Source organism: Acanthochromis polyacanthus, chromosome 12 (assembly GCF_021347895.1).
Source record: "Acanthochromis polyacanthus isolate Apoly-LR-REF ecotype Palm Island chromosome 12, KAUST_Apoly_ChrSc, whole genome shotgun sequence".
NCBI classification, from domain to species: domain Eukaryota; kingdom Metazoa; phylum Chordata; class Actinopteri; family Pomacentridae; genus Acanthochromis; species Acanthochromis polyacanthus.
Window position 1 is genome coordinate 30033895 of NC_067124.1, and position 27585 is coordinate 30061479.

Below are 27585 nucleotides of genomic sequence, written 5' to 3' on the forward strand. Positions count from 1 at the left end.
CAGCGCTAGAAAAGAGATTCAAATATGTCAGTAAAATACCAATACAGCAAAGTAAAAAGAAGTGAAGGTCCTGCACACACACACACAAAAGCTTTTTCCAGTAAAAATACACTGTAGCAGAATGTAGCTTGTTGTAAAAATAAATACCCCCCAAAAGGACTGAAACCATTAAAGATTAAAATATTTTAAAAAAAACAACCATAACAAACCATAACATTTGAAATGCTCGGGTTTGTTTTTGTGATGTTGTTCATATTTCATGTATTCCAAAAGTGGAGAAAAAAATCGGAAAAATCCAAGGGGAAAATTTCGTCAGTTTATAGATTTAGAACAGGACAAAGGCCTGAGCATCAAACGTAAATATCCTCATTACACAGAAAAAAATGCCTTATTGGATTAAAATTATTTATTAATAATTAATTGGACTTTAATTTTCAAATTCCAAAGAGTTTCTGGGCGTTTTTCTTGTCTTATTTTCCCTAACTGTGGGCTCATTTTCACTACTATATAAAGTCCTGCAAAGCTTCTGAAACAGCATTTACGTTTTAATAGACTACTGTTGCAGTACCGGCAGTTGGCCGCAGAGAGCGCTGTCAGGTCAGCTGCCATATAGCAATTTCCGCCGTGACCCGGAGTCATAACAACAGCTAGAAGCGGCTAATCGTTTAGCGCAGCTGCTTCGTGATTCAGGCTGCTTCGGTTCAGTATTTACGGTTAGAGTTATTTTTTTTTAGCGGCGGCGGCGGATCCGAGCCAACGGGCTTTGGTAGCTGAACCACTGAGAGACGGCATGAAGACGGTTAATCGGGTCCGAGTTTAAAGTTTGTCGCCGTTGGCAGCAGTTAGCAGCAGCAACATTACTGAAAAGTTAGCTAACCTGCTAAAGCTAACACAAAAACAACAGCAGCAGCAGCCTCAACAGCGGCGGGTAAACATCTGATTTTCACAGTCTGTGGTTTGTTTAAACAAATGGCGGATTCTAATGTAAAAGCTTTGTGGTACTGAGGTAATAACGGTTAGCTTAAATGTTATATTACTGCTGTCACAGTGTTGAATCATGTGACTGCTGCTTCAGTAACCAAGTTGGAAGTTGGCGAAACATCTGGTTTATAATGAGTCATGGAGGCTCAACAACAGGAAAATCTTTCTTAAATTAAAAGCAAGCAGAGACTCAGGGAAGACACAGAGACTTACTCTGCTGCTCGTAAATTGCTGAAATAAACCATTCAACCAAAGGAGACTGATAGCCTTGTTCACATGATGCCGTTTAACCACACCAGAAAAAGCCATACGAGAAGTGAATAAAGTCACGTTTAAAATTGGGACTATTGTGAACGAAATCTGGTACTGTAGGTATTCGTGCGGTAACACAAGGACAGAATAAAGTCGCATCTAAAATTTACATGCTTTTGTCTTAAGTCTTGTACCGTAGAGGCCTTTGTAATGACACCAGAGTTAACTTAAATGTGGTCTAATATCGGGAGTATTTTATATAAATTGTACTAACTTCGTCGTACATTTGCATTAATTTCGTTATAGATTTTAATAGATGAGAGTGTCAGTGGTCAATAACATCATCCAGCATGTAAAACCACCATGTAGGTCTTTGATTTCATCCATTGCAGGATTGTGAACCTGTGTTTTTTCTTTATTCTTGTTGGTTTGTAAGTGCTGACTCAAGCTTGTCTGAATTATGTCCTTCTGGACACACTGGTTTGTTCACCACTGTTCTTTTTTTTTTTAAAGGGGTGGTTGTTTTACTCTGAACAGATGCAGCAGTAAAACTGGTACCTGTATGTATCACCTGTTGAAGTTCCAGAAATATGTAGTCAAAGAGCAGTGGTGAAAAAAGTACAAACAGAGCCAATTAATCCTTGTTCAGGAAAGTTCACTGATATGTATGTTGTGTCTTCTGAAAATGCATATTTGAAAATAATTTTTTTTCTGTAAATTTTTCACAGACGTGTTGAGGCGTGATGGGTAACCAGCTGGCAGGGATTGCCCCTTCTCAGATCCTCTCTGTTGACAGCTACTTTTCCGACATCCACGACCATGAGTATGATAAGAGTCTGGGCAGTACCCGCTTCTTCAAGGTGGCACGCGCCAAACACCGGGAGGGCCTGGTCGTGGTGAAGGTCTTCGCCATCCAGGATCCGTCGCTGCCGCTGACCAGCTACAAACAGGAGCTGGAAGAGCTAAAGATTCGGCTGCACTCCTGCCAGAACTGCTTGCCCTTCCAGAAGACATCGCTGACGGAGAAAGCTGCCATCCTTTTCCGTCAGTATGTCCGAGACAACCTCTATGATCGCATCAGCACACGACCCTTCCTCAACAATGTAGAGAAGCGTTGGCTTGCCTTCCAGATCCTCAATGCCGTCGACCAGGCGCACAAGGCCGGCGTCCGCCACGGAGACATCAAGACAGAGAATGTAATGGTGACCAGCTGGAACTGGGTGCTGCTCACCGACTTTGCCAGCTTTAAGCCCACATACCTGCCGGAGGACAACCCCGCTGATTTCAACTACTTCTTCGACACATCCAGACGGAGAACGTGCTACATCGCCCCTGAGAGGTTTGTGGATGGAAGCATGTTCACGACAGAGAGCGACCAGAACACGCCGCTGGTTGACCTGACAAACAACAACCAGAGGAGCAGAGGGGAGCTCAAACAGGCCATGGACATCTTCTCTGCAGGTACAGACACATCTGAAGCGGAGCCATTCCAAACAATTATTACTGATGATATTGATACAGATAGTAGTGTTGTTCATATGATTATATGTATGTCCAGTGGCACAGCAAGAAAATTGTTTTTTGTTGCGCAATCTATGTGTCCATTTTTAGGCTGTGTGATCGCGGAGTTGTTCACGGAGGGCGTTCCTCTCTTCGATCTGTCGCAGCTGCTGGCATATCGTAAAGGACTCTTCCAGACGGAGCAGGTCCTCATGAAGATCGAGGACCGAAGCATCCGAGAGCTGGTATTAGTCTTTTTACAGTGGGATTATAAGAAATGGGACACAAACTGATATCACTCAAGAGACAGAGGAACGGTTAAACCTGTGTCGTCTCGTGGTATTTGTCATTACGTTGTCGAGGGTTGTTTGGGATGGTTACTGGACTTAGGCGCAGATTTCAGAGAGGAATACAGGAGATAGGTCCTCCTCAGTGTTTTCTAACGCTGCCTGAATTTTGTGTTTATTTTACGTTTTTAAAAAATGGTGCAGAAAAGACCTGAACTGATGCATAAAAATCTCTAGAATACAGGAAATTAAATGTTAAAAAAATCCTGGGGGAGTCTGATGTCAAGTCGTAGAGATCTGCGAGTGGAGCCCCCACAAACAGATATGGAAATGTGCGTGAAACGTCCCATTTAAGAGGCATTTGTTTCATCTTCCCTCTCAGGTGGCTCAGATGGTTCAACGGGAGCCGGAGAAGCGTCTGACAGCCGAGGAGTATCTGAAGCAGCAGAGAGGGAAAGCTTTCCCTGACATCTTCTACACTTTCCTGCAGCCCTACATGGCTCAATTTGCCAAAGAGACGTTCCAGTCTGCAGACGAAAGAGTGCTTGTCATCCGCAAAGACCTTGACAACATACTGCACAATCTGCGAGGGGGTAAGTTCGAGTTTTTTTCGAGGCTGGGATGTTTTCATAGTTGTATGTAACGTAAAGGGAGCAAACATTTCTCTTGGAAAATATGGTATTTTTTCAGACACTTCTCTCATCCTGCCTTTCTGAGTATTTGTACTTATTCATTTCTCTGAAAATGAACCAAATAAATAAGACATTAAGTCAGTCTTTGGTTGACCAGGTGAAAGAATCACATATCACATTTAATGATGTTCCCAAAAACAAGTTGAGAGTTGACTTGAGCTGATTTTATACTGGTTTTAGACTGCTTTTCGACTGGTTTCAGACTAGCTTTTGGCTGACATCAGGCCAGTTTTGGACTCGGTGCAGGGATACTAGCGTAGGTTCAATACTTGCATTTCAGAAACAGTCTTTTTCATGCGTTTGTCTTCCAGGTTCCTCCTCCTCTTCGTCCTTGTCACAGGATGGCAGCGATTGCATGCTGAGCTCCCGTGAGGAGCAGGGCCTCATTGTCCTGGTGTCCGTCATCACGTCCTGCCTGCAGACGCTGCACTCCTGTGACTCAAAGCTGGCTGCACTGGAGCTCATCCTTCATCTGGCGCCACGTCTGGGTGTTGACATCCTGCTGGACCGCATCACGCCTTATCTGCTGCACTTCTGCAACGACCCCGTGCCCCGTGTGCGTGCTCAGGCTGTGCGTACTCTGGCCAAGGTGCTGGCGCTGGTGAAGGAGGTGCCGAGGAACGATGTCAACATCTACCCAGAGTACATCCTGCCAGGTATTGCACACCTCGCCCAGGATGACGCCACCATTGTCAGGTTGGCATACGCAGGTCAGTGGAACTGAAATACAACACCTAACTTAAAAAAAATGAATTCATTTTCTCACTCAGCTAAAATGGATGAATAAAATATAATACTGTGAATTTTTACACTACATGCGTTGATCGCCAGTTAAAAAACTAATACTTTATCAACAGTGATTGTGTTTATGTAAAATTACAAGCTGATCTATGTTTTTCTGTCAGATTTTTAAACACTAAGCTATTGACATAAGTTCAAGCTGCAGAGATTCTGCACTGGTCGGTCATATTTCAAAATGGGATGTTTATTCTTTTTGGGGTGACACTCAGAGAACATTGCCCACCTGGCAGAGAGTGCGCTGCGTTTCCTGGAGCTGGTTCAGGAAAACAACGTGAACACAGAGCAGGATCTGAGCAGTGAGGATGCTGAGGAAACCCTCCACCCCAATGAAAACTACGACTCAGGTACAAACCCACCTTCCTGCTGCTGATGTCAGATGTGTTTTTCCATAGGTGAAAATAACTTTGTGTGTTTGACGCTCAGAGCTCCAGGCGCTGCACGAGATGGTGCAGCAGAAGGTGGTGACGCTGCTCAGCGACTCGGAGAACATAGTCAAGCAGTCACTAATGGAGAACGGCATCACCCGTCTCTGTGTCTTCTTCGGCCGACAGAAAGCCAACGACGTCCTGCTGTCTCACATGATCACATTCCTCAACGACAAGAACGACTGGCACCTTCGGGGAGCGTTCTTCGACAGCATCGTGGGTAAGAAACGTCAGAAAGATGGAAGCACTTCAGGTCTGTACAATGGGACAGGATCTGAGATTAGACGATTACAAGACACAGTTTCTACTTATCGGCATTATCAAATCTTTCAAAATGTTGACTCAAGTCAGGGTGCTCAGCAGACACCTCTTGGACTGTTTGGGATTTGGTGTGAAGAAACATCCGGTTTAAAAGCTTGTTTTAGCGGAAAATTTGGCACTGTTGAAGTTTAAACTGCTGCTCTCACTCCCGGGATTTAGGGATTTATTTTTTCCTAAATCAGACAGTTACCTTCTGTGGCTGAAAAGTGACTTCTAGCTGGACATCACTGCTGTCTCTACAGATGATGAATATAGGACAACAACAAAAACAATCCAGTTGGTGTTTTTGGTCATCTCACTCTCCCTGTGCTTTGTCTGGTATTTTATCAATGTTGTACTGAAGGTGTGGCGGCGTACGTGGGCTGGCAGAGTTCCTCCATCCTAAAGCCTCTCCTGCAGCAGGGCCTGAGTGACACCGAGGAGTTTGTCATCTACAAAGCTCTGAACGCTCTTACCTGTATGTGCCAGCTGGGCCTGCTGCAGAAACCTCACATCTACGAGTTTGTCAGCGACATTGGTGAGTTCTGCCGGTCTGCTTCTCCCACAGCTGTATTTCTGTTCTTCTGTCATTTTTATTCATATCTTGTGTGACAAGCAGGTCAAAATTTACTGCCAGTTTTTGACAGGATACATAACAGCACAAGTTAACTAATGGAACTAAGTGAACCTGTTGTTTCTGACTTCTGTTTTTGTTTCTGTTGCCTGTACACAAGTTTTGGCACACTTAAAGAAACGGTACCATTTATATACAGATTATAATCTATTAGAACTAGTTTGAAAGGTCTACTGTCTGATCGCATCAGAAATCTGCAGTGTTAAGGCATTCTGAGAAGTCTGGATTGAAAAGACAGCGGTCTTGGAGAGGGAGGAGATGTGGTGGTGAAATGTTGTAAATACTAACAAATGGAAAAGAGAGCTGGAAAAGGACTGCTATACCTCACGGCTTTCTCACATCTGCATAGCTGGATGGTTTCAGAAAGTTTTAGATAAAATTGTCCACAGGTGTTACCAATGCTAGAAAAAAATGGGGGCTCTACGCAATACAGATATTTTACTTACTTTCATCTTTCCAGCCTCTACAAACTCTGAGAGACAGTTTAGTCTCCTTTGTTTTCTTTTGTGTCATCTGTCCTCTCCTGCTCGCTGTAGCTCCGTTCTTGTGTCACCCCAACCTGTGGATCCGTTACGGGGCAGTGGGCTTCATCACCGTGGTCGCACAGCACCTCAACGTGGCCGACGTCTACTGCAAACTGATGCCTCATCTCAACCCCTTCATCACCCAGCCCATCATCCAGGTGAGTCCACACCATCACCATCATCTTCAGTGTCTGAACTTGAAAACTTCTCTCTTCTTTGCCTCCCTGTATTGTCAGTGTTCTTCCACTTTTCCACACATTGTTGACTTTTGTGAGGAGGTAATCCGAAAATGAAAGGAATTAAAAGGAAAAATACACACCTAAATATAACCATAAATCATACAATTTACGTTGATATGAATGTAATCTAAGCATTCCTCATTATCATCGTACACAGTTAAATTACTATGAGCATGTCACCAAACTACACCTCTTATGATTAGTTGCATTATTGTTATTTGCATTATTTCATACAATAGCATCTTTTGGTTGCGTTGGAGCTCTGCTGGTTTTTGTACCTTCTGTGTATACTTCGTCTGCCTCCTCAGATCGATAAGGAGCTGGTCCTGCTCAGTGTCCTGAAGGAGCCGGTGAGTCGCTCCATCTTTGACTACGCCCTGCGATCCAAAGACATCGCCAGCCTCTTCAGACACCTGCTGCTGCGGCAGAAGAAGCGTGCAGGTTCGATCCCAGAGTGTCCCACACCAGAGGACCCGGCCATCGCTCAGCTGCTCAAGAAGCTGCTGTCACAGGTCAGAACTTCACCTCATTCACCAAACACTTTTGGGTTACTTCATTTCAAATCAAATGGGCACTCTCTCTCCATCTCTGATGTGCATAAAGATATTTTCATAACAGAAATATTTTAAGTGATATTTGTAGAATTTTAGACTTGCAGGGACAACAATTAAAGATATTGCCTGTTGACTAACTTTCAGCAGGTTTTTTTTGGATGACAACGTGCTGAAAGTGGGTCGAAAGTTTTCTCTTGCAAAGTATTTGATATATAAAACTAAAATAAGAAAAACATCTTTCTAAATATCAATATTTTATGCTGTAATTTTCAGGCAAATCAGAGATAGTTGAGCAGAAATTGTTCAAAATAGTTAATGAAAAAAATATAAGGAGCACTGAGATACACAAAACGACCACACAGTGATGCAAAAGTACCACGAAAAGACATAGAACTACCCAAACTAAAGTGACACCAAAATACCATAATGAGGCAAAGCAATGATGAAAGATGACCACAAAGAGACAAAATAATCATTTAGAGACATAAAACAACCACAGAGTCACACAAAATGACCAAAAAGAGACACAAAATTCTGTACTCTCGACAGGTAATTAAAGCAGCACCTGCAGTAAGGTCACTTTGCAGCAGGGATAACCAGCTAATTGAAATACTACTGAAACTGCGATATGGCAAAGTGCAAAAGTCAAGTATCTGCAATTTGTTGATAAAAGTAATATAAATCCCAGCATACCATTAGAAATGAAGCATTGCAGTGCTACGGAGATTCCTGGCCTACAAATCCAAGCCTAAGTGTAGTAAAAATCTCAATCATTTTTATGTTTTTTTATGTGTAAAGTAAATGGCGAAGCCTGACACCAACATTGTGACTCATTTGATAACATCTGTCAAAATAAATGCAATAAGATTTTTTTGATTTTGCATATTGTTCAGCCTGAATTTGCTGAAATGCAACAATCTTTCCAAGTCTGGTTCCTTTATCAGCTCTGCAGCATGTTTTGGAGACTCATTTTATTATTTTCGGTTTAAATCAGCCATTTAGTGGTACAAAGCTACAAAGCTTTTGCTCAGCTAATCAGTATATAAAATATTCCGTATATGAAAATAATCTGTTCTCTGTAAGAGTGGGTAAAGAGTCAGAAAAAAAAATCGACTTTTCACAGTGAAATCTTTGCCAGATGACCGTTTTAAACTTGCTTTGTTTGTGTTTGAGCTCAGATGATGGATCTTTGTAATTTTCAAGTAAAACAACCCAGATAACACTTTTCCTGTTTATCCAAGCCTCAGATTGAGTGCAGTTGGATCAACACAAGCCAGGGGATTAAAAACATGTTCTCCTTTAAAATAATCATGTTTCTTTAAATTAAATGAGAGTGCATTTAAAACAATACATTGTCTAGTCCCTCCAGAAATCCGCGATCGCGGAATTTCCCGCAGATTTCAAAGCTTTTCCTGGAAATCAAAGCTGTCCGCGGAATATAGGGCGAGGTGCAGAACATTATATTTTACATGTAGTTTTCACGGAGAAGCACACACACGTAACCAATTAACGGTGAAAACTCCGTCCAAACAACAGCAAGTAACTTAAAACTTGCAACACTTATTAACTAAATGATTGCAGAACATTTAAGTGAAGTGACTTACTTATAAAGTCAGATAACGCACAGATATAACTGGCTGGGTCGGTCCTGGATAGACGTGCACACACTCAGTGTGCAGCGCTCAATTAGGACAAGAAACACGGAACAAATCAGAGGTTCCCCCCCAGTCTTCCTAATTACTACGAGAGGGATCACCGGTGACACCGCGGCGTATGTTATTCAAATTACCGTAACTCCTCGCTACTTCGTGCAATTTTAATCAAACTGCCCCTGAAAGCTGTGGTGATATTACATGCATCACGGTAATGACTGAGTGTCGTGTGGGGAGAAAGGGGGAAAAGAGCGGCAGCTGCAGGCGGCGTTTGTGTGACAGAGCCACAATATATCAAGCTATAATTTCCAGCTACTACTTGAAATATCCACAGTTTATGAAAAAAAAAGCTGCTGATAAAAAAGTAACTGGTGGAGCAGAAGACCCCTGATGATCTGACATGGAATAATCAGTATAGACCATTAAAATTGAAAGTAGAAATAAACTGAAAACAAAATAGAGCTTTTTAATGTTATTGCTTCTTACATCTGTGGATGATTAAATAGTGGCAGTAGAACGTATTGCTTCTCCATATCTTTGTGTAAAGTGTTCCGTTCTTACTTTATAGTTATTTATGTTCAGTGCAGAGAGGTTGGTGTCAGATTTACTTTTCCATGAACACAGCACGTTTCCTTATCCATCTGTCATGCAGTATCTTTGAAAAAAATCCTTGTCTGTTGTTATTCCAGTAATCTGAAAATAGATATTCTTACTCAGACACATCCATCTATGCAACATTCCTGACTGTGGAGGTCCTTGATCTCATCTGCGCCACAGATTTTACAGTAAATATGTTTCACCAAGTGCTGCTTCACATTAATTTCTTTGGAAATTTGTTGGCTGAAAAAATAAATAAATAATAGAGACATAAAAAGACATGAAGGTCAAACTGAGGAATGTCTGCCAAGCTGTGTAGGAGCCAACAGGAAGAATATTTCACTTTATCAGAAGATTTACTCCCATTTTTTAGTTCTGGTGCAGGATAAAAGCAGGAAATAAGTTATAATGACAAGAACATGTGTAACTGCTGTACTGACTGGACATGTTAATAATTGTAGTTTCATTATTTTTTAAAACATTGTAATGAGTTTTTATCAGAAATGCTGAATATTGTGTGCTTGAAGCTGCACCCTGACAGAAAACATTTGAACTTTCTATGCTGCCAGGTCTGTTTTACACCGCAGGTGCTACACAGATTAGAAGACTGATTAGAATCCAAAACAGTTTTACTGCTGAGTGAGGGTTCACATACGAGGAATTGGACTTGATGTTTTGATGCATTACAGTAAACACTGACAAGTGGAAACATTTTAAAGGGGGATAAAGCATTTTTTTTTTAAAAGTGTTGTAAGCCGAATAAAAAGCAAGTGTAGCAAATACAAGGAATTACAAAGGTGATACAAGAAATGGAAACGTATAAATGTGAAACTGTGCAAATTATTTGCCTGAGATTGTGCAAAATGACATTAATTACAATTAACAATAATCATGTTTAAAAAAAATCAGATTGAGTCAGTGCCTTAGTCTGTTGATATTTCAGCAAAAACATTAATTTTTCTTTGATTCAGCCAAAAACTAAAGTGATTTTCACATCATCTTCTTTATGGGACAGTGTTGAAATTAAGTGTTTAAGATCATGTTTAAGTGAATCAAGTTTAAAATCTTAGAGGTCAAATGTGCAGCGAAAAGTTTAAAACAAGCAGCTGAATTAAGTTTGAAAATCTGGCAGTAGCATTACCGGTCCTCTCTGTAATACTGAACAGTAAAATGTTTTACATTCCTCACATCTCTGCATTGCAACAACTGGGCATTATAATCTTGACTGCGGAAATATTCTCCTTTGGGAGATTTCCAAGTCAAACGAAAAAAGCTCAGGAGGTTTTTGTTAAGGATTATTCATCAGAGGGAGGCAGGGAAGGAGGATGGAGGTATTTAAACATTTTAGATCATCCTGACCACAACTTTATCTCTGTTTCAGAGGTACAACAAGCTTAAACATGCTAAAACATGATTCAGACTCCCACACTCGCTCTCCTCAGGTTCACCAAATGAAGGTTTGTGGTTGCTGAAGGTTTTCTTTGAATTTAGCCATGAATGCCAGAAAGTTTCTGCGGAACTTCTACAATGAACACATGTATGGGGGATGAGCTTTTTGCATCCTGGAAAGTATTTTTAGTTTAAGAGCCGCATCTGGAGAGCAGAACAGACAAGGTTCTGAGGAAAAACCATAACTCTGTGAAACATTCTGCAGCCACAACCCTCACACACCAGCATTTCATGTGTGAGTGTGGTTAGGAAATATCTCATTTATTCACACACGAAGCCCAAACCAAATTCATCTACTCAAGTTCAAAGATATAGTTTTTGCAGAGACATCGTACACGTGGAGTCGATCAGGTTCAAGTGGTTATCGAGGTGTTTGAAAGCTGATTCAAACTCACCTCTCTGATCAGAGACTGTACCACAAAGCAAGTTTTTGACAACACCAGGCTTTCTTTGTGTTACCGGCTCGACAAAACCTAAAACTCCAGTCAGAAATAACTGTATCAATCAGAGATGATCAATTTCTTTGTTAACCAGGTGTTCTTTATGTGGCATCATATGTGTTGGCTTTGCGGTACCAGTCACCGTGTGATCTAGCTGTACAACATCAGGTTACCGTGGTGATCTGGCTCTGTGGCATCAGTTAGCATAGCAGTCTAACTTTTTGCCATCAGTTACCATAGCAGTCTAGCTTTTCAGCATCAGTTACAATGGTGATCCGGCTACAAGGCATCAGATACCCTAGCAATCTAACTTTTCAGCATCAATTACCATGGTTATCTGGCTCTGTGGCATCTTTTACCATTGCAGTCCAGCTTTGCAGTATCATTTACTGTTGTGATCCAGCTGCACCCCAACTTCATCTCTGTTTCAGAGTTAAAACAAGCTAACCCTGCTACAAACATGATTCAGGCTCCCACACACATTCACTATAGCATCCATTTGACCAAATGAAGGTTTGTGCTTACTGAATGTTTCCTCAGAATTTAACCACGAGGGCCAGAAAGTTTCTGTGGAACTCCTTTAATGAACACAATGTGTTTGACTATCCTGGTGCTGTTTGCCAACATAAGCTGGAGTTGAGCTTTTTGCATCCTGGACAGTGTTTCTAGTGTAAAAGCTGCATCTGGAGAGCAGAACAGACAAAGTTCTGAGGAAAAACCACAACTCTGAGACATTTTTCCACCACATGAACAACTTTCACACACCAGCATTTCGTGTGTGAGTGTAGTTCAGAAACCTCTCATTTATTCACACTCAAATCCCAAACCAAATTCATCTACTCAAGTTCAAAGAAGTGACTTTTTTTTTTTTGCAGATGTCATACATATGGAGTCAGATCAGTTTCAATGGCCAATTCAAATGCACCTCTCTGATCAGGTCTGACAGGTTGGTTTTTTTGTATTCTGTGAACCTTCCTTCACATTACACATTAAAACAACAATTTCACTGATCTTGGACCAGTTTTTCTCTTCAGTCTTCACTTCATCATCCCAGCAGACTGATGTATCCCAGCAGTTACTGGGTGTAGCTCAGATTAGCTTTAGTAATAGCTGCTGTCTGATTTACAGGCTTTCATTTCAATATTCGGTAACAGCATCAAAGGCAAACGCAGGCAGGGATGAAAATCAGGGCAGCAGATGCAGGAAACAAAGCTGACAGTGGAATCATGTTTTAGATAAATGTGGCAGCTTTCTCTGATCACAGTTCAAGTTACCGAATTAACTTTGTGGCTCTTTAAGTATCTTATCTTCAATAACAACAACCTTAAACCCCAGCAGCACCCCAATTCAAATCCAGCTGAGCTTTACTGTAAAGGTTTTAATCAGAGTTTATTTAGATAGCACTCTTCAAAGAACTGGGATGCAGTTCAAAGTGCTTCACAAGCAACTGACAAAACAAATGTGAGAGAATAATGCAAACCAAAACAAGAAAATGAAAAAATGTAAAGCAAAATGTTAACAAAAAGAAATTAGACAATTAGAAAAAATTGAAATCCAAATAAAAATCAGATAAGGTGCCATTTCCTTTTTATAAAACAGCTGTGCGCCATGAATCATAGTAGCGATTAAAAAAAGATTCCATAGTTAAAAATAAAAGTACACTTACTGCCAGTAACAATAATAATAAATGAAACTCTTCCTTTTTTAGCTTTCTTTATCATTGTGGTCCTTTTTGTTTCTTAAAGACTTTAAACATCAAACCTCCTGTTCAATGTTTGATGTCATGTTTTGGCTCTTTACATATTACGATCTATCAATCAGTCAAACTTTATTTGTAGAGCATTTTTCCTGCAGCTCAGTGCAGTTTTGGGTGGTTCACAGATGACTGAGGACTTCATAATGAGAAAGGGGAGAGTAAAGTGAGATCATAATATGGCATTAGTAATAAAAACTATATTTAGTGTTTATCTGTAATCTCCTTAAACAGCTGGTCAGTTCAATTTTTTCACAAAAGTTACTCAAACAGTAGGAAACAATGCATTTGTTGGGGACTATTTTCAGTGGTGGATGAATCATAGACTGTATATATAGTGGACGTAGCATCTGGCTCCAGAATTGAAGCAAACCCGGAAGTGTCAAAAACTTGCAATATCACGCCGTCCGCTAGGGTTGGCTCCAAAAAGCTTTTGCTCCATAGACCCCAATTCATTTTTGGAAAAAATAAAATTTGATAGACTGATGTTCTACAGCTCAGGATTTTTTCCCCATTAGTTTTCATGGTCAAAATGAGAGATCAGGTGGCCGATCTTAAAATAAATCAATACTGAATTTTAAATAAATCGTTAAAGTTGGCGGAGCCAGGGGGCGTGGCAACAGAAGCCTCTGCGGCAAAACGTGGGCGGGATAAGAGTTCTCAGCCAATCCTGCCCCTAGTTGCTCTCCGGTCCAGTCTGTTTGATGACGCTTTTTACGTCACTGGCTCCAAAAAATCCAAAACGGCGACCAGGAAGTAGCAAAATCCGGGCTTCATTTTCTCGGCGTTGAAACCAACGGGTGACGTCACGGTTAGTTTACGCCTGGGATGAATCCACATTTGGTGCTGTAGTGTGTCTGAGGCTTATCAATGTGTTTTTGATAACACTGGAGCTTAATTTTAGCTTTTTCAATGAGGTGTATTTCCTTTTAGCTTTAGTGCACAGAAATTAAAATAAATTCAGTGATATCTGGTAGAGCAGAACCTCTCATGCTGCTGACTGGACTCTGTTCTGAAGGTTCCCTGTGACCTGGTTTCCCTCCAGAGTCCTGTTTGAAAGCCGGTCCAGCTCTGTGTTCACTCTGTCCCGCTCTGTGTCCTTCGGTGTTCAGGGGATGACTGAGGCGGAGGAGGACAAGCTGCTGGCACTCAAAGACTTTATGCTGAAATCCAACAAGGCCAAAGCCAACATGGGCGAGCAGAGCCACCTGGGGGAGGCGGTGCAGACCGGCGTCATCGACCTGGCGACGCTCGGCATCACCGGCCGCCAAGTAGACCTGGTCAAACCCAAGGCAGAGACCGAGGACAAGAGAGGTAAGCGTCACTTGGTATTACAAAAAGAGCCTCAAATCTGCACAATGTTACCTTCTTTAGATGGGAAACTAAGCCCTGATCGTGTTTATGATCACTGGGGAATCGCTTCCTTTGGCAAAATTCATTATTGCTGAGGTTTTAACAAGAACTTTTCAGTCGTGGGCCTCAGACAGTGTGAGGTGGGGATTTGTTTTTGTTTTGGACACTTTATAGCTCACAGGAGTTTGGCTTTCCATTTTCCCATTGTTTAAGTGCATTTTTGTATAAATTTTAAAAACAAAGTATATTCTCTCTTAAATAAATTATCTTTTATGTCAAACACATTCGCAGCAATTTGAACATGGACTGCTTCCTATGTACAAAGTCGCTCCAGTGAATCAGGGGATCATCTCGAAACTTGCTCACACTTTCTGGAAAGAGAATTGTTTAAATTTGCTGGAAAACCAATAAAATCAGAACTGTCTGCCAGGACTGATAGCACGATAGGAAAGTAGGAGAAGGTTCAGTTTTATGCATCTGCACCAACAGCAACAGGGACAAGAGTTGTTATATTTTCAGATTTTCCTCAAAGACAATATCCCAGGAACAGCTTGAAGGAATTCTCTTGAAATTTGGCGCTTTTGGCGCCTCAGCATGAGTGAAATGAGACCGCTTATGTCAACATAAATGTGCTGAAAGCTTCATTTATAATCCTTCAGGAGGCTCACACAGAGTTTGCTCCCATCAGCACAACATTAATCAGCTAAAAGGTTATAAAAAAGTGTTCGAGACGATGTTTTGATTAATTAAATCTGGAACTGAGGTGTGAAGTCCAGAAACAGAAACTCAGTGAGTGCAGCTCAGGTCACCACTGATCAATTCAAATATGTAGTTTTAAGGACGTGCAGTTTCTTTCTAATCAGTTTTCATTGAGAACAAGAGTGTTTCATTTGACAACTGAAGTATTTTTCTCTTTCAACTTCTTGATTTGCAGCTGATATCGAATTGATTTTAGGCAGGTTTTTTTTTGGACTGCTTTCAGCCATACTTTTAGGAGATTTTCGACTTGGATGTGGAGTGGTTCTGGACTGGTTTCTGGTTTTAGACTGGTTTGGATTTCGACTGATATTAGACTTGATTTTCAATGAGTTTTTGGATTTTCGACTGTCTTGGAGTTGATTGAAGAATGGTTTCCGATTGGTTCAGTACTTTGTATTCTGTGGGTCCAGACTTTCTGCTGCAGGACTCCTGGTTCCTGTAGTTCTGACTCTGGCTGGATGTTTGGGCTTGTTGTGATGGATCTGAGACTATCAGACGCCTCCTGCTGATGGTGATGGAGAGTCTAAACATCAATAGATTATTGTTGTTGCTGAGAGCTCTATGTTCAACTGGTGATCTCACTTCCTATCTTCATTTTCAGGAGCCTTAAACTTTACCTTCTGCTTTCTTCACAGACAGATACATTAATCAACTTAAAACCATCCTCAGATGTTGTGTTTGTTTGTGGAGTAGGACTCTGATAAATGAGCTACTCCTAAAAGTCAAGAGTGTTGTCTCTTAATTCCAGATGTTGCAAAGGGAATTTTCACATTTTTAGTGAAACTGGGAGTTCGCTTGTCTTCCAGGAAACCACTGTGTAATCTCGCCAGACCTAAGCTGTAATCAAGCCCATGTGATTCATATTAAAATGTTCTTTCTGTTCATTTCAGAGTCCGTCGCTGCAGCATCTGGTACATTGTTCCGTACTTTTCAGTCTGAAGTGATGCTGCATGCTCGCTGTGAAACTCATAAAATGCTTTAAGGTCCCATGAAATTAAAAACACCTTCTTCCATGTTGTTGCCTCGTGGTCCCAATCTGCTGTTTTATTGAGTGGCCAAAGCCTGCCAACAAATAATATTTTACATATTTTAATATTAATATTTTGCCCTTTAATCCTCCGAATTGTATTTTTTCTTGTTGAGCATCGGTGCAAAAAATCCCATTCAGTCATTGGGTTCCTCGTGTCCTCTTTCACCTGCAGGTTTTTATACTCAGAGGATTGGAAACTACAAAAGAAAATTTGAATTTGTTTCATGGGACCTTTAATGTCTAACATTAACTGTAACCGGTTTATGTATCGGTGCTAACAGCTGCATTGCCATGCTGTGGGCTTATTTCTAACTAGACCCTCCTGAAAAACGCGGACAAAAATCCTTGATTATGCGAATAAATATGCGGGGGTTTTATGCGGGGAAATTGTGGAAAGTTGCAAAGTATGCGAATAGTTGTGAAATATGCAAAAATATGCGCGATTCACCTGCCGTCTGGCCGTGGAGGGATGTGTCCTCTAATCAGACACTGGGACTGCTGTGGGGTTACTGGACTGACAGCCTGTGCTTTGGGAGGGGGAGAAGCTCACAGCAGCACCTGCTGCTTGCTGAGGACAGTAACTGCAGAATGATCCGAGTTTTCCTGTCAGCGTCTCCATAACGGCAGAAAAAGTCGCTAGATTTGTGGCGAGTCGCTTTTGACAAAAAAAGTCGCGAGGACGCTTTGGAAAGTCGCTAGATTTAGCGAGAAAGTCGCTAAGTTGGCAACACTGGCGCCGCGCTCCGCATCAGCTCGTGCTTCTCGTGCAGGGGTCGGCAAGTAGATGTGACTTCGGGCCAAAATGTTTGTAAACAATCAAACAGCGGGCCAACCTGCGGGGGTCGCCCCCCGCCAGTTGCCGACCACTATTCTAGTGTGTGTGTGAATGCGCGAACTGATTACGTCAGGCCGGGCGTCACATAAAAACTCACTCACAACTCCATTTATATTGGTTGTAGTTTTTTCATTTTATGCGGAAATTGTGAAATCAAGCGGTACCCGCATATTTCTCTTTTTTTTTCGTGGAAATGTGAGATTCTTGCGGGAATTATGTGCTGTTTTGCGGGGATTATGCGGCCTTTTGGGAAATAATTGACCCCCGCATAATCAGCAGCATTTTGGTGATTAATGCGGGAATTCATGCGATCGCATAACCGCGTTTTTCTGGAGGGTCTATCTAACTAGTGACCTTAAAATGAACCACAACTAGGATTTAACTAAGTTTTAACTAAGCTTTAACTAGTTATGTATATTTAATGTTTTTTTTTTTTACATACACTCTAATTTGTTTTGTTCCTTCAACTATCAAATATTTTGCCTCCTTTTTTTTTCCACACAAATTTTCAAAGGTATTGTCTTATATGCCATCCCATATATTTTTACACAGCTGATTGCTTGGTTTGGGGGTCAAAATATCTGTAATTTAGTGCATAGAAGTCAAATGTGCACATTCTAACAAGACAACTTACGTCGTTAATAGCATATTTTCTGCATATTTTTGAAAATATGCATGAATCTATAGCAATCGAGTGATGTAATATTCTTGTAGTTTAGTATCAATAATAGCTAGACTCCTGGCACTTGTTCTTCATACAGACTCAACTCTTAAGCATGTGCCACATTTAACATGGACTTTTCCAACTACAGTAAAAACCTTGTTAATTCAAACTTGCTTAATAAAAGTGTTTTCATGACCTCAACATTCCGACCTTAAAGTTAATGAGATTTTACTATATAGAAGGTTCATAGAAGCTTTAAGTTGCCAGAAATACATTAAGGTTTTCAAAAATGTGTGAAAAAATACTAATGTCATGTAATGAAAAATCCATTTAAAAAAAAAATCCAAAAATCTGCCGCCAGTGTCCGCTCTCTTGAAAAATGGACGCTATTTTGAATTTTTATGTAGCTAATGTTTTTTTCCTAAATGGCCAGCTGATTAGTAATGGCCACACCAAATTTGATGTTTGTATGAATTTTTTTTAAATGATTTTTTTTCTTTTTGTATCTACTTTGCTATTAAGTGTCAGCTTAAAATTTGTCCAGCAGGTGGAGATGCAGGAAAAGTTATGGGACTAGTCATGTACATAAGGAGTCATTTGCAGAAAAAGTCAATAAAATCTGGAGAGAAGCAGCTCAGGATCACAAACGATCAGCTGTTTGCAAGCTGGGATGCACAACTTCATTTTTTCTGTTTGAAAACTTAAGTAAAAGATTGCATTTACTGACTGACTTCTGACCTGCATCTTCACAATATTTCAGCTATAATCAGCAGATTACAGGAGAACTTCTTTTGTTTTTTGTTCCACCTGTGATCAGTAACGATAAAAAGGATTCCGGTTTCCTTCATGGTGAATCTGCTGTTCTTCTGTGTTTATCAGTCGGTCAGTCAGCAGTAAACAAACACCAGCCTCCTTTCGTGAGGCAGTTAAAGTCAGCAGAGCGTCTCCATTATATGAGAGGCAGCGTGGGAGTCGAGCCTTTGAATTCCAAATCTGTGAATCTCCATGACCAGGTCATAACTAACCCTGAGTTCCAGATGTTTCTCTGGAAGTCAGCAGAGCTAAGTACTGCAGCCGAAACCTTGGAAAAAGAAAGAGCCTCGAGGAAACTCTCCTCTCTAATCTCCCACATTAATCACTTTACTTTTGTGCCGTGCACCTGACAAACCTCACATCTGCTCTGCAAAGACGTTCATCTGATCACACTCAGCTGAGCACTACAGCTGTCTCTCTCTTGAAATGACATTTATTTTACACATTTGTGACACTTCCTCCCATATTTTAATCTCACTCCAAACCAAAGCTCTCGACTCAAAGTATTGTTGAACTGGAAACAGTTGATCACATCTCAAGCCGTTTCACGCTTTTCTTGTTACCGATAGATCTTCAGTTTTCCAGCAAAACCATTTTTTGAATCATAAGCAGTTTTGGCTGCGTCTGCTGAGCATGTGTTGGAACATTTATGGATCTGAATGCCATGAGAAAGGTCTAACATCCGGTTTGCATATACCTGTTGTGTTTCATTTCCCTGCAGCGAGAAAGCACACGAAGCAGGACTCCACCATGAATGAGGAGTGGAAGAGCATGTTTGGATCTCAGGAGCCGCCGTCCTCGCAGGCCATCACGGTAATGCCAAGCCTCCAACGCTGCAGCTTTACCGGTGTTTGTCTGCAGCCTGTTAAACCAGAAACAGATTTACACCTGCACCGATTACTTACAGAGCATTTTACCCAAAATGTGTTCACAAGACATGAGTCCAAAAACTACTTGGGTTGTACTACAGCTGCAACAATTACCTGATTAATGATCAACTATTAAGTAACTATTTCGATAATCCATTAGTCAGAGTAATTTTAGTACAAAGTCTAAATTCTGAGTGCAGATGTATTGGTGTGTTTTCTGGTTTCTTTTCCCCTCAATGACATTAAACTGAACTTCTTCAGACAAAAGAAGACATTTGAGGAAACACTGATCCTCAGTTTTACAGTTTTCTGACATTTTAGAGGTCAAGCAATAGTTATCTAGTAAATAATTATCTGCAAAATTGATCATTTTCGCTCCATCTCCAGTTGGACTCTTGTAATTGATTGTGATTTTACCACAGATTCACTAGAAACTTGTATTAAATGTAAGTTTTTAGTGCAACAACTAACAATGACTTTAATCTGCTGATGATTTCCAGTTTATTATTGTTTTGTTGCTAAAATGTCACAGGATGGTGAAAGTGTTCACTAACGATCATGAAGGTGAAGCTAACATTTAAAAGACCACCTGTTAGCAGCTCAGTTCACCATCTGGACAAATTCACAGTTTCAGAGTCAGTTTGGTCTCAACTAATGAAATATCTGATAGTAGGTGAATTTCTGCCCTTTGGATATGACGCTTATTTGCAGTGAAATATTTGTCTCTTGGTCTCCTCCTCAAACAAGCTGTCAGTGTCTTTCTCTCATTACCACAAAGTGTTTGTTTCCAGTTGGCTGCTGCTGTTGCGCAGAAAAGTGTTTATTAGCTGCCACACTGAACATCTAAACAGTCACATCAGAGATTAAACTGTAGTCTGAATGAGGGCCAGTTTTCCACTCTGAGTGGACCCACATCAGCATTTTATAAGTAACAGCTTCATTATGGCTTCAGTTTGATTGTTTACTTCGTTGGCTCTGGTTTGGTTGATTGTGGTCAGACCTGGTAGACATCTTCTGCTTGTAGTCAACACTCAGTCCGTTCAAAACCGAAAATATCTATTACCACAGCTGTTGAAAGGATTACCAGGAAATTTAGAACAAGAATCATTTCCATTCATCTGTATAAAAACAGCTGCATGAAACAGTTTTACTCACTTTTCATCTTCTTTCTTCTTCTGTTGTGGTTCTATGGCAGCAACAGATTGCTTTCAATTGCATTTTAATGAGCATCCGTTGCTCCATAAATCTGTTGACATTAACCTCACGGATTTATTTGCAAAACCAAACGACACAGCCAACAGAGGACAACAGGAACTTGGAGATTTGTTGGATCTGAAACAACAAAGATAGCTTTTACAGTCACAAATACTAATTGTAACCTAAAATTAACAGAAAGACAATTTTAATTATTTTTATGACAATCATCAACTGAAATTTTATGATTCTAACAGCTGCAGGTTTCTTTGTCGACCAGATCCTGGTGACTTTTCATCTAATGACATACCTTACGTTCACGTCTAATTGATTATGCTACCATGCTAATGCGCTAAATTAAGACAGACTGAAAGTTAAAACTGAAATAAATTAAAACAAGAAACTTAACCAACCTACTGATTTTTTTTTTTTCCCATTGCAGATTAATACGTGGATTATTTTCTCAGTTAAGCTGTGAAAGACGAGGAAAGAAACAACAAAATATTCACATTTGAGAAGCTGCAATCACACAATTTACGTTTTATTTTATCGATTGTAATTTTTCAGTCATTTATTGTCTTCAAAGGTGTGGTCTGTGGGATTTAGTGGTGCTTAGTGTTGAGGATGTTGATGAACAATGAACTTATGACCACACACACCACTGTCATCTTTCATGCAAAAACGAAAATCTACAGCAGTCACCAAAAACACAAAGCAACTCTTTAGAGTCATTATTTAGTTTCTCTGTTCTGGACTGCTATAGAAATATGACTGCTCCCTCTGCAGATAGAAGTTGTTAAATTTAATGTGACAAAAACATAATTATTTTTACTTTTTGGTCAGTAGTAATGAAAGCATAATTCTGATTATTATTATATTCAAAGTCTGCAAATAGGCCTCCCCAAATCCTGCACACTGAACCTTAGTAGCACCTAAAACTGAATGTCTGCAGTCCCCAAACCAGTTCAGCGTGTGTGAAATAACCAGACTTTAACTGGTAGTTTAATGATGTGAAGCATCATCCTGAGCCAGCCTACAGCTGCTTAAATCTCATTCGAATCTGTTTGCAGGCCACCGATGGGCCGGTCAGTCAGATCAGGAAGAGCGCCGTGACTCCAGCGGTTCCGGTGTTACAGTCAGTGGCGAGCGGTCCGGCCTATCAGCGACGTATGAACACCTGCAAGGCGGAGCTGCAGCAGCTGGTGCAGCAGAAGAGAGAGCAGTGCAGCGCCGAGCGCATGGCCAAGCACATGATGGAGAGCGCCGAGTGGGAGAGCCGACCACCTCCACCCGGTAACGCTCTGCACACACCACACTGCAGACAGGGGGCGCTGTATCTAACATATCTACCACTTTACACCACACTGCAGACAGGGGGCGCTGTATCTGCTGCATCTGTTGAACATGACCTCACAGACCTCTGTTGTTTCAGGGTGGCATCCCAAAGGCCTGCTGGTCGCTCATCTCCACGAACACAAAGCTGCGGTGAATCGCATCCGGGTCTCAGATGAACACTCCATCTTTGCCACGGCGTCAAACGACGGCACCGTCAAAGTCTGGGACAGTCAGAAGATGGAAGGAAAGACCACGACCACCAGGTGAGTCTGTCAGGCTGCTTTCACAGCCGGTTCTGCTGTTTTAAAGTCTAATTCCACTCAGAATAAAGTCTGTTGTGAGGCGGTTTTCAGAGCTCCTATCATCCATTGTGCCAAAACTGCATCTTAAAAAGCCTGTCGGATAAATGTAGAGTAATAGAAAGTACACTAATTTCCTCTTAAGTGCAGTGGAAATAAAATCATTTCTTATATAAACTGTTACCTTTTCTGTTTAAATAAAGGTTGAATAAATTGACAAAACCTCATTGTTTTTGAGTACTTTAACATTCCACTCTGCGTCTGCAGGTCCGTGTTGACTTACTCTCGTATTGGAGGTCATGTGAAGACGCTCACCTTCTGTCAGGGCTCACATTACCTGGCCGTGGCCTCAGATAACGGATCCATCCAGCTGCTCGCAGTCGAAGCAAATAAACCACCAAAGTCTCCCAAAGTGCAGCCCTTCCAGACCAGGTAACAAACCCATCCGCAGGTGACAACCCGGGTTCACTCTACATCACTGATTGTACGCTTAGATCAGCCATGACGGGTTGTTCGTCCTCCAGCTTGTGGCTTCGTCTCTTTTTGGGACGTAAATCTAGTTTGTACTGAGCTCAGGTAATGTTTGATTTAGTGAATTGTATCAATTTAAGTAACAAACAAAGCTATGGTGGATTCTTGCTGTCAGACCAGACAAAACAAGGACAAAATCAATTTCAGGTGATATAAATTTGTTACGACTCGATATTTATCCCGTAAAACGCTATGAGATGAAACAATACTCTGAGATCATCTTTTTTAATTGCCCTTCTGCACATTTTTAGCAGGTTTTTTTTCGCACTTTTAAACCTAAGGCTATTTGTTCAGTGACATCTCAGAGGTCCCGTTGATTAATTGGTCAATCATTTCTGAGAGCTGACTGGGTTCTGGCTGCTTTTGAAATAAGCCTGAGGTCCAGTAGAAGTTAGCTGATGTGTCCCCAGATGTTGACAGATGTGTCCCTCTCAGGTCTCTGGACCTGCAGGAGGACGGCTGTGCGGTCGACATCCACCACTTCAACTCGGGCGCCCAGTCGGTGCTGGCATACGCCACCGTCAACGGCTCTCTGGTTGGCTGGGACCTCCGCTCCAACTCCAACGCCTGGACGCTGCGACACGACCTCCGCCTGGGACTCATCACCTCCTTCACCGTGGACATGCACCAGTGCTGGCTCTGCCTGGGTCTGTGTTCACTCACACATCCACCGTGGGCTTTTAGATTTTCATTATCCCTACTTTTCTGTCAGAAACATAAAACATATATATACACCGGGCTTTGCAAAAGTTCTGTTACACTTGTTGAGACATTCACAAAAATGAACACAAAGATTTTTTGGCGCAATAAGATAAAACTTCTGGGTGGCCACATTTCTGACTAATATTGTCATTAACACATATATTGAAATATTTGGAAAATAAAAAATTATCTTATTGCAAGTGTAACAGAACTTTTGCAAAGCCCGGTATAAAACGTATCCAAAGAATTTGAGAAAATACGAGAGCATATACCATAAAACAATGTAAAGAAATATTAAAAATATCAAATGACAGGTTTCATCTGTAACAATTTGTTGCATTTGTAAAGTTTCTTTTATATTACTGTCAAATCAGCATTTTAAAAAAGGTGTCTGATAAACTTAGTTGAGTGAAAAGAAGAATATTTCGCTCTGGGATATAGAGGAGTGGGAGGAAAAAGTAGCACAACGCTGTCATTATTAAGGACATGTACCTTAGAAGTTAGAACAGCACTTGAGTAAATGTACTGAGTTACTTTCTACCACTAAGTGTGTGTTTGTGTAAAAAACAAAAAAATACTAACCTGTAGACAGATGAGGAAAAAAGTAGGTCGTGTGGACTAAATCAGTGATATGTTAGCTGTCTTCCTGTTGACTTTTATGATTTAAACATTTTATTTTAAAAAATAGGAAATGTGAGAATATATAAAATCTATCAAAGAGCAAAAAAATATTTTAAGATAGCAAAAAGTGTTTTTAAAAAGTCAACTTGTAAACCACTGATTAAATCTGTGACTTTGTGTTGTATTTTACAAACTTCTTGCTTTTTCTACAGCATTGAATCTACATTTTAAAAAAGCTGTCAGATGTTTGACTTTTGTTAAAGTTCCTGTGTTTTGCGTCCTCTGCAGGAACCAGCAGCGGCACCATGGCCTGCTGGGATATGCGGTTCCAGCTCCCCATCTCAAACCACTCCCACCCTGCCAGAGCACGAATCAGACGGCTGCTGATGCACCCGCTCTACCAATCATCTGTGATCGCAGGTCAGACACACTCAAAAATGTTTTAAACCTCAGTGAAGCTGAGAGTCAAACAAGTTCATGCGATGACATGATTAATATCAATCTGTCTGTCTGTGCAGCTGTCCAGGGGAACAACGAAGTCTCCATGTGGGACATGGAGACCGGAGATCGTAAATTCACCCTGTGGGCCAGTTCTGCACCTCCACTGTCTGAGATGCAGGTTCGTCAGTGTCTGGAACTTTGTCAATAAGAAGCAACATTCAGCAGTTCTAGATACCAAATCTGATACAAAAACAGACAAATCCATTTCAAACTACACGATGACCAACTGAACAGCAATGACTAACTGCTAACGTTAGAATCTGAGAGTCAGTTTATTAACTGTCTGCATGCTTCAGATTTTTTTATGTAGGTAAAAGTATCAGTACAGCAAAGTAGAAGTACTTAATTACAACAACTAAGTCCATGTAGTTATTTTCTGAGTGTGTTTGTGTTTGCAGCCGTCGCCTCACAGTGTTCATGGGATCTACTGCAGTCCTGCTGATGGGAATCCTCTGCTGCTGACGGCCGGATCTGACATGAGAATCAGGTGAGAACCAAGAAAACCTCCTGAATGCAACACTAAAACTAACTGCCTTTTAAAAATTAGGCTTATTAACGATGTGCAGCTTCTTGTCATCTGTAGTAGTGCATTTTTGTACAGGCTGTAACATGTAAACTGGTGAAATAATTGATACAATGCCAAACACAAATATAAAATCTTTTATAATCTTCATCATGCAGTTTATCAACTTTGTTTTTGATGTTTAAAATCTCCTGCTCGTAGAGAACTCTGCTGCAAGTGTTTAATAATAATCTCAACGGTGAAATGATCGTCATCTTGGACAGAATCGTACAGTGCTACTAAACGATTAATCAAACTGAAATTCACAGTAAAGCTGAGTGGAGCTGCATATGTCAGCCAATAACGTAAACAATGTTGCAGTTTCACATTATTTCATACATTAAGTTTGTTTAAGGGTGTAGCTTCATAAAGGTTCATCAAAAAATTGGCACATTATCTGTCATTAACTCACTAATTGAACTGATGTGTTGCTCCATGCATATAGAGCCTTTATATATAGTTTTTTCATGACTCTGCTGCTGTAAAATCTCCTGTAGTGCCATTTTAAAATGAGAAAGTGACGCTGCAGACTTTAGAGAAACCAGATGTGATTTTTGGGGCTCCAGTTGTACTGGACCATGAAATCAGATTTGGTGGGATTCTAAAACATTTCAACAGCCACTGAATGCAAAAGGATTAAAACAATATAAAGCAGGAGAGAGTTGTGGTCTGAGCCTCCTGTCAGTCAATTTCCTCCAAAGACCAAAACAGATTCCAACAACAGAACATCTGCAGCTCTGAAATTCAGGAGAAATCCTCCTCAGACAGAATAAAAACAGATGACGCTGAATCACCGCAGCTAAATGGGAATTATTGGAAACTAAAACCAACCTGCAGAAGCAACAGACGCTGAGTCATGACTCTGAACGTGGGTTTAAAGCGGCGTCTGATTGGCTGTGTTCAGGTTCTGGGATCTGGCCTATCCAGAGAGGTCTTACATCGTAGCAGGAGGAGCCAACGACTCGCTGCACTGTCCGTCTGTCCTGTACAGCCGCAAGATCATAGAAGGAACAGAGGTCGTACAGGTGAGTTTACACACAGGCACACACTGTACAGGTATAAAAACACACTCACTATAGTACTACTACACACATATCTACACACTGTAGTACTACTACTACCACACACATTTGTGTATAAACACAGCTACACTCACGCTGCCCTGCTACACACACAAAGATGTAAAAAGATGTCTACACAGCTACACACACGGGCCAGTTTCCCATCTGACCTGAACTTTGTGTGTCTGCAGGAGATTCACAGTAAACAGAAGAGTGGTGTTGTGGAGGATTCTCCTCGCCGCGGCCCAGAATCTCTGCCTGTAGGACACCATGACATCATCACTGACATCGCCACCTTCCAGACCACACAGGGCTTCATCGTCACCTCGTCCAGAGACGGCATCGTCAAGGTGTGGAAGTGAAGAAGAGCAGCAACAACACCACAACGCCAGTGACAACACACACACCTGCATGATGTGTGCTTAACTTCCAGTTCATGTTAGAAGTCTGACTGAAAGATGCAGTTTCTGTTAATTCAATAAAACCAGTGTGTGAATCGCAGCAACAGCATGTAAACCAACAGCTACAGGAAACATCTGTGTGTTAATGTTTGTTCATGAGTTTTGTTCCGTTTGAGCTCATCTTGTGTTTAAAGTCGCTTTATATTCATGAGATGTTCTTCATTATGTAAAAACACAGGTCAGGCCCGTTTGAGTTCATTTTAAAACCATTTAATGACTGACTGTTGTCACTGAGTCACAAAAAAATATTTTTTTTTCTCTTTGAGTTTGTACATACATTATTTTAAATGTGAGTAATATAAAGTTTGGTGGCAAACTTGTATAAACAAAAAAAATCTCATTAACTACAGATGAACCATGTTACCTGAATTGTTCCGTTTGTTCAATACAATCTGTTCTCTCATACGAGATGCTTTTTCCTGTGGTTTTTATTCAGTGAAATGATGAACAACGAATTTTGAGCCTTTAGAGAATCAATTTTTCGTTGTAATAATTCCAGCAAGGTTTACTTTAATAAAACCAGAGACTAATCCAACCGTTCTCCGTCATCCGGCAGCAGTTTTCCATCTTCTCTCACATGGGCTTGGTGTCTGAGAGCATCTTTACAAAAATAGCATTCAACTCCAGCATTGAGCGTCAATAGAACTACAAACATGGCTGCACAGACTGTCATTCATTTCACTCTGTGTTCTCAAATTAAACCAAGAATCTTAACTATCTGCTGTTTTTTTTCGTTAAAACTGTTCATCTAATAGCTGCAAAGCTGAACAGATTCTGGCATTTACATATCAGTAGATCTGCTTCAAGTGAGTAAGTGTTTAAAAGAAGATTTAGTTACAAAGTCAAACATCACAGTGAAAAGAAGTGTGAGCTAATACCCTCAACTGAAACTAACAGGCATAAAATGAAAAGAAT

General features: G+C 40.8%; 1 protein-coding gene across 2 annotated transcripts; it reads left to right on the plus strand.

Moving 5' to 3' along the window:
* The first annotated feature begins 644 nt into the window (after positions 1 to 644).
* Positions 645 to 27078, plus strand: pik3r4 (phosphoinositide-3-kinase, regulatory subunit 4). Of its 2 annotated transcripts, XM_051956910.1 has the most exons (22): positions 645 to 928; positions 1962 to 2694; positions 2845 to 2978; positions 3403 to 3613; positions 4024 to 4422; positions 4723 to 4857; positions 4937 to 5158; positions 5603 to 5776; positions 6409 to 6554; positions 6944 to 7147; positions 14193 to 14394; positions 16083 to 16103; positions 19256 to 19347; positions 21668 to 21890; positions 22030 to 22195; positions 22499 to 22663; positions 23198 to 23409; positions 24374 to 24505; positions 24604 to 24704; positions 24985 to 25073; positions 26053 to 26173; positions 26401 to 27078. In XM_051956910.1, the coding sequence occupies exons 2-22, from the start codon at positions 1977 to 1979 to the stop codon at positions 26569 to 26571; spliced, it is 4038 nt and encodes a 1345-aa protein (XP_051812870.1). In that variant the 5' UTR covers positions 645 to 928; positions 1962 to 1976; the 3' UTR covers positions 26572 to 27078. The 2 variants fall into 2 exon arrangements, with proteins under 2 accessions (XP_051812870.1, XP_022063764.1); XM_022208072.2 differs by lacking the exon at positions 16083 to 16103 and having other exon boundaries at positions 646 to 928.
* The last annotated feature ends 507 nt before the right edge of the window (positions 27079 to 27585 follow it).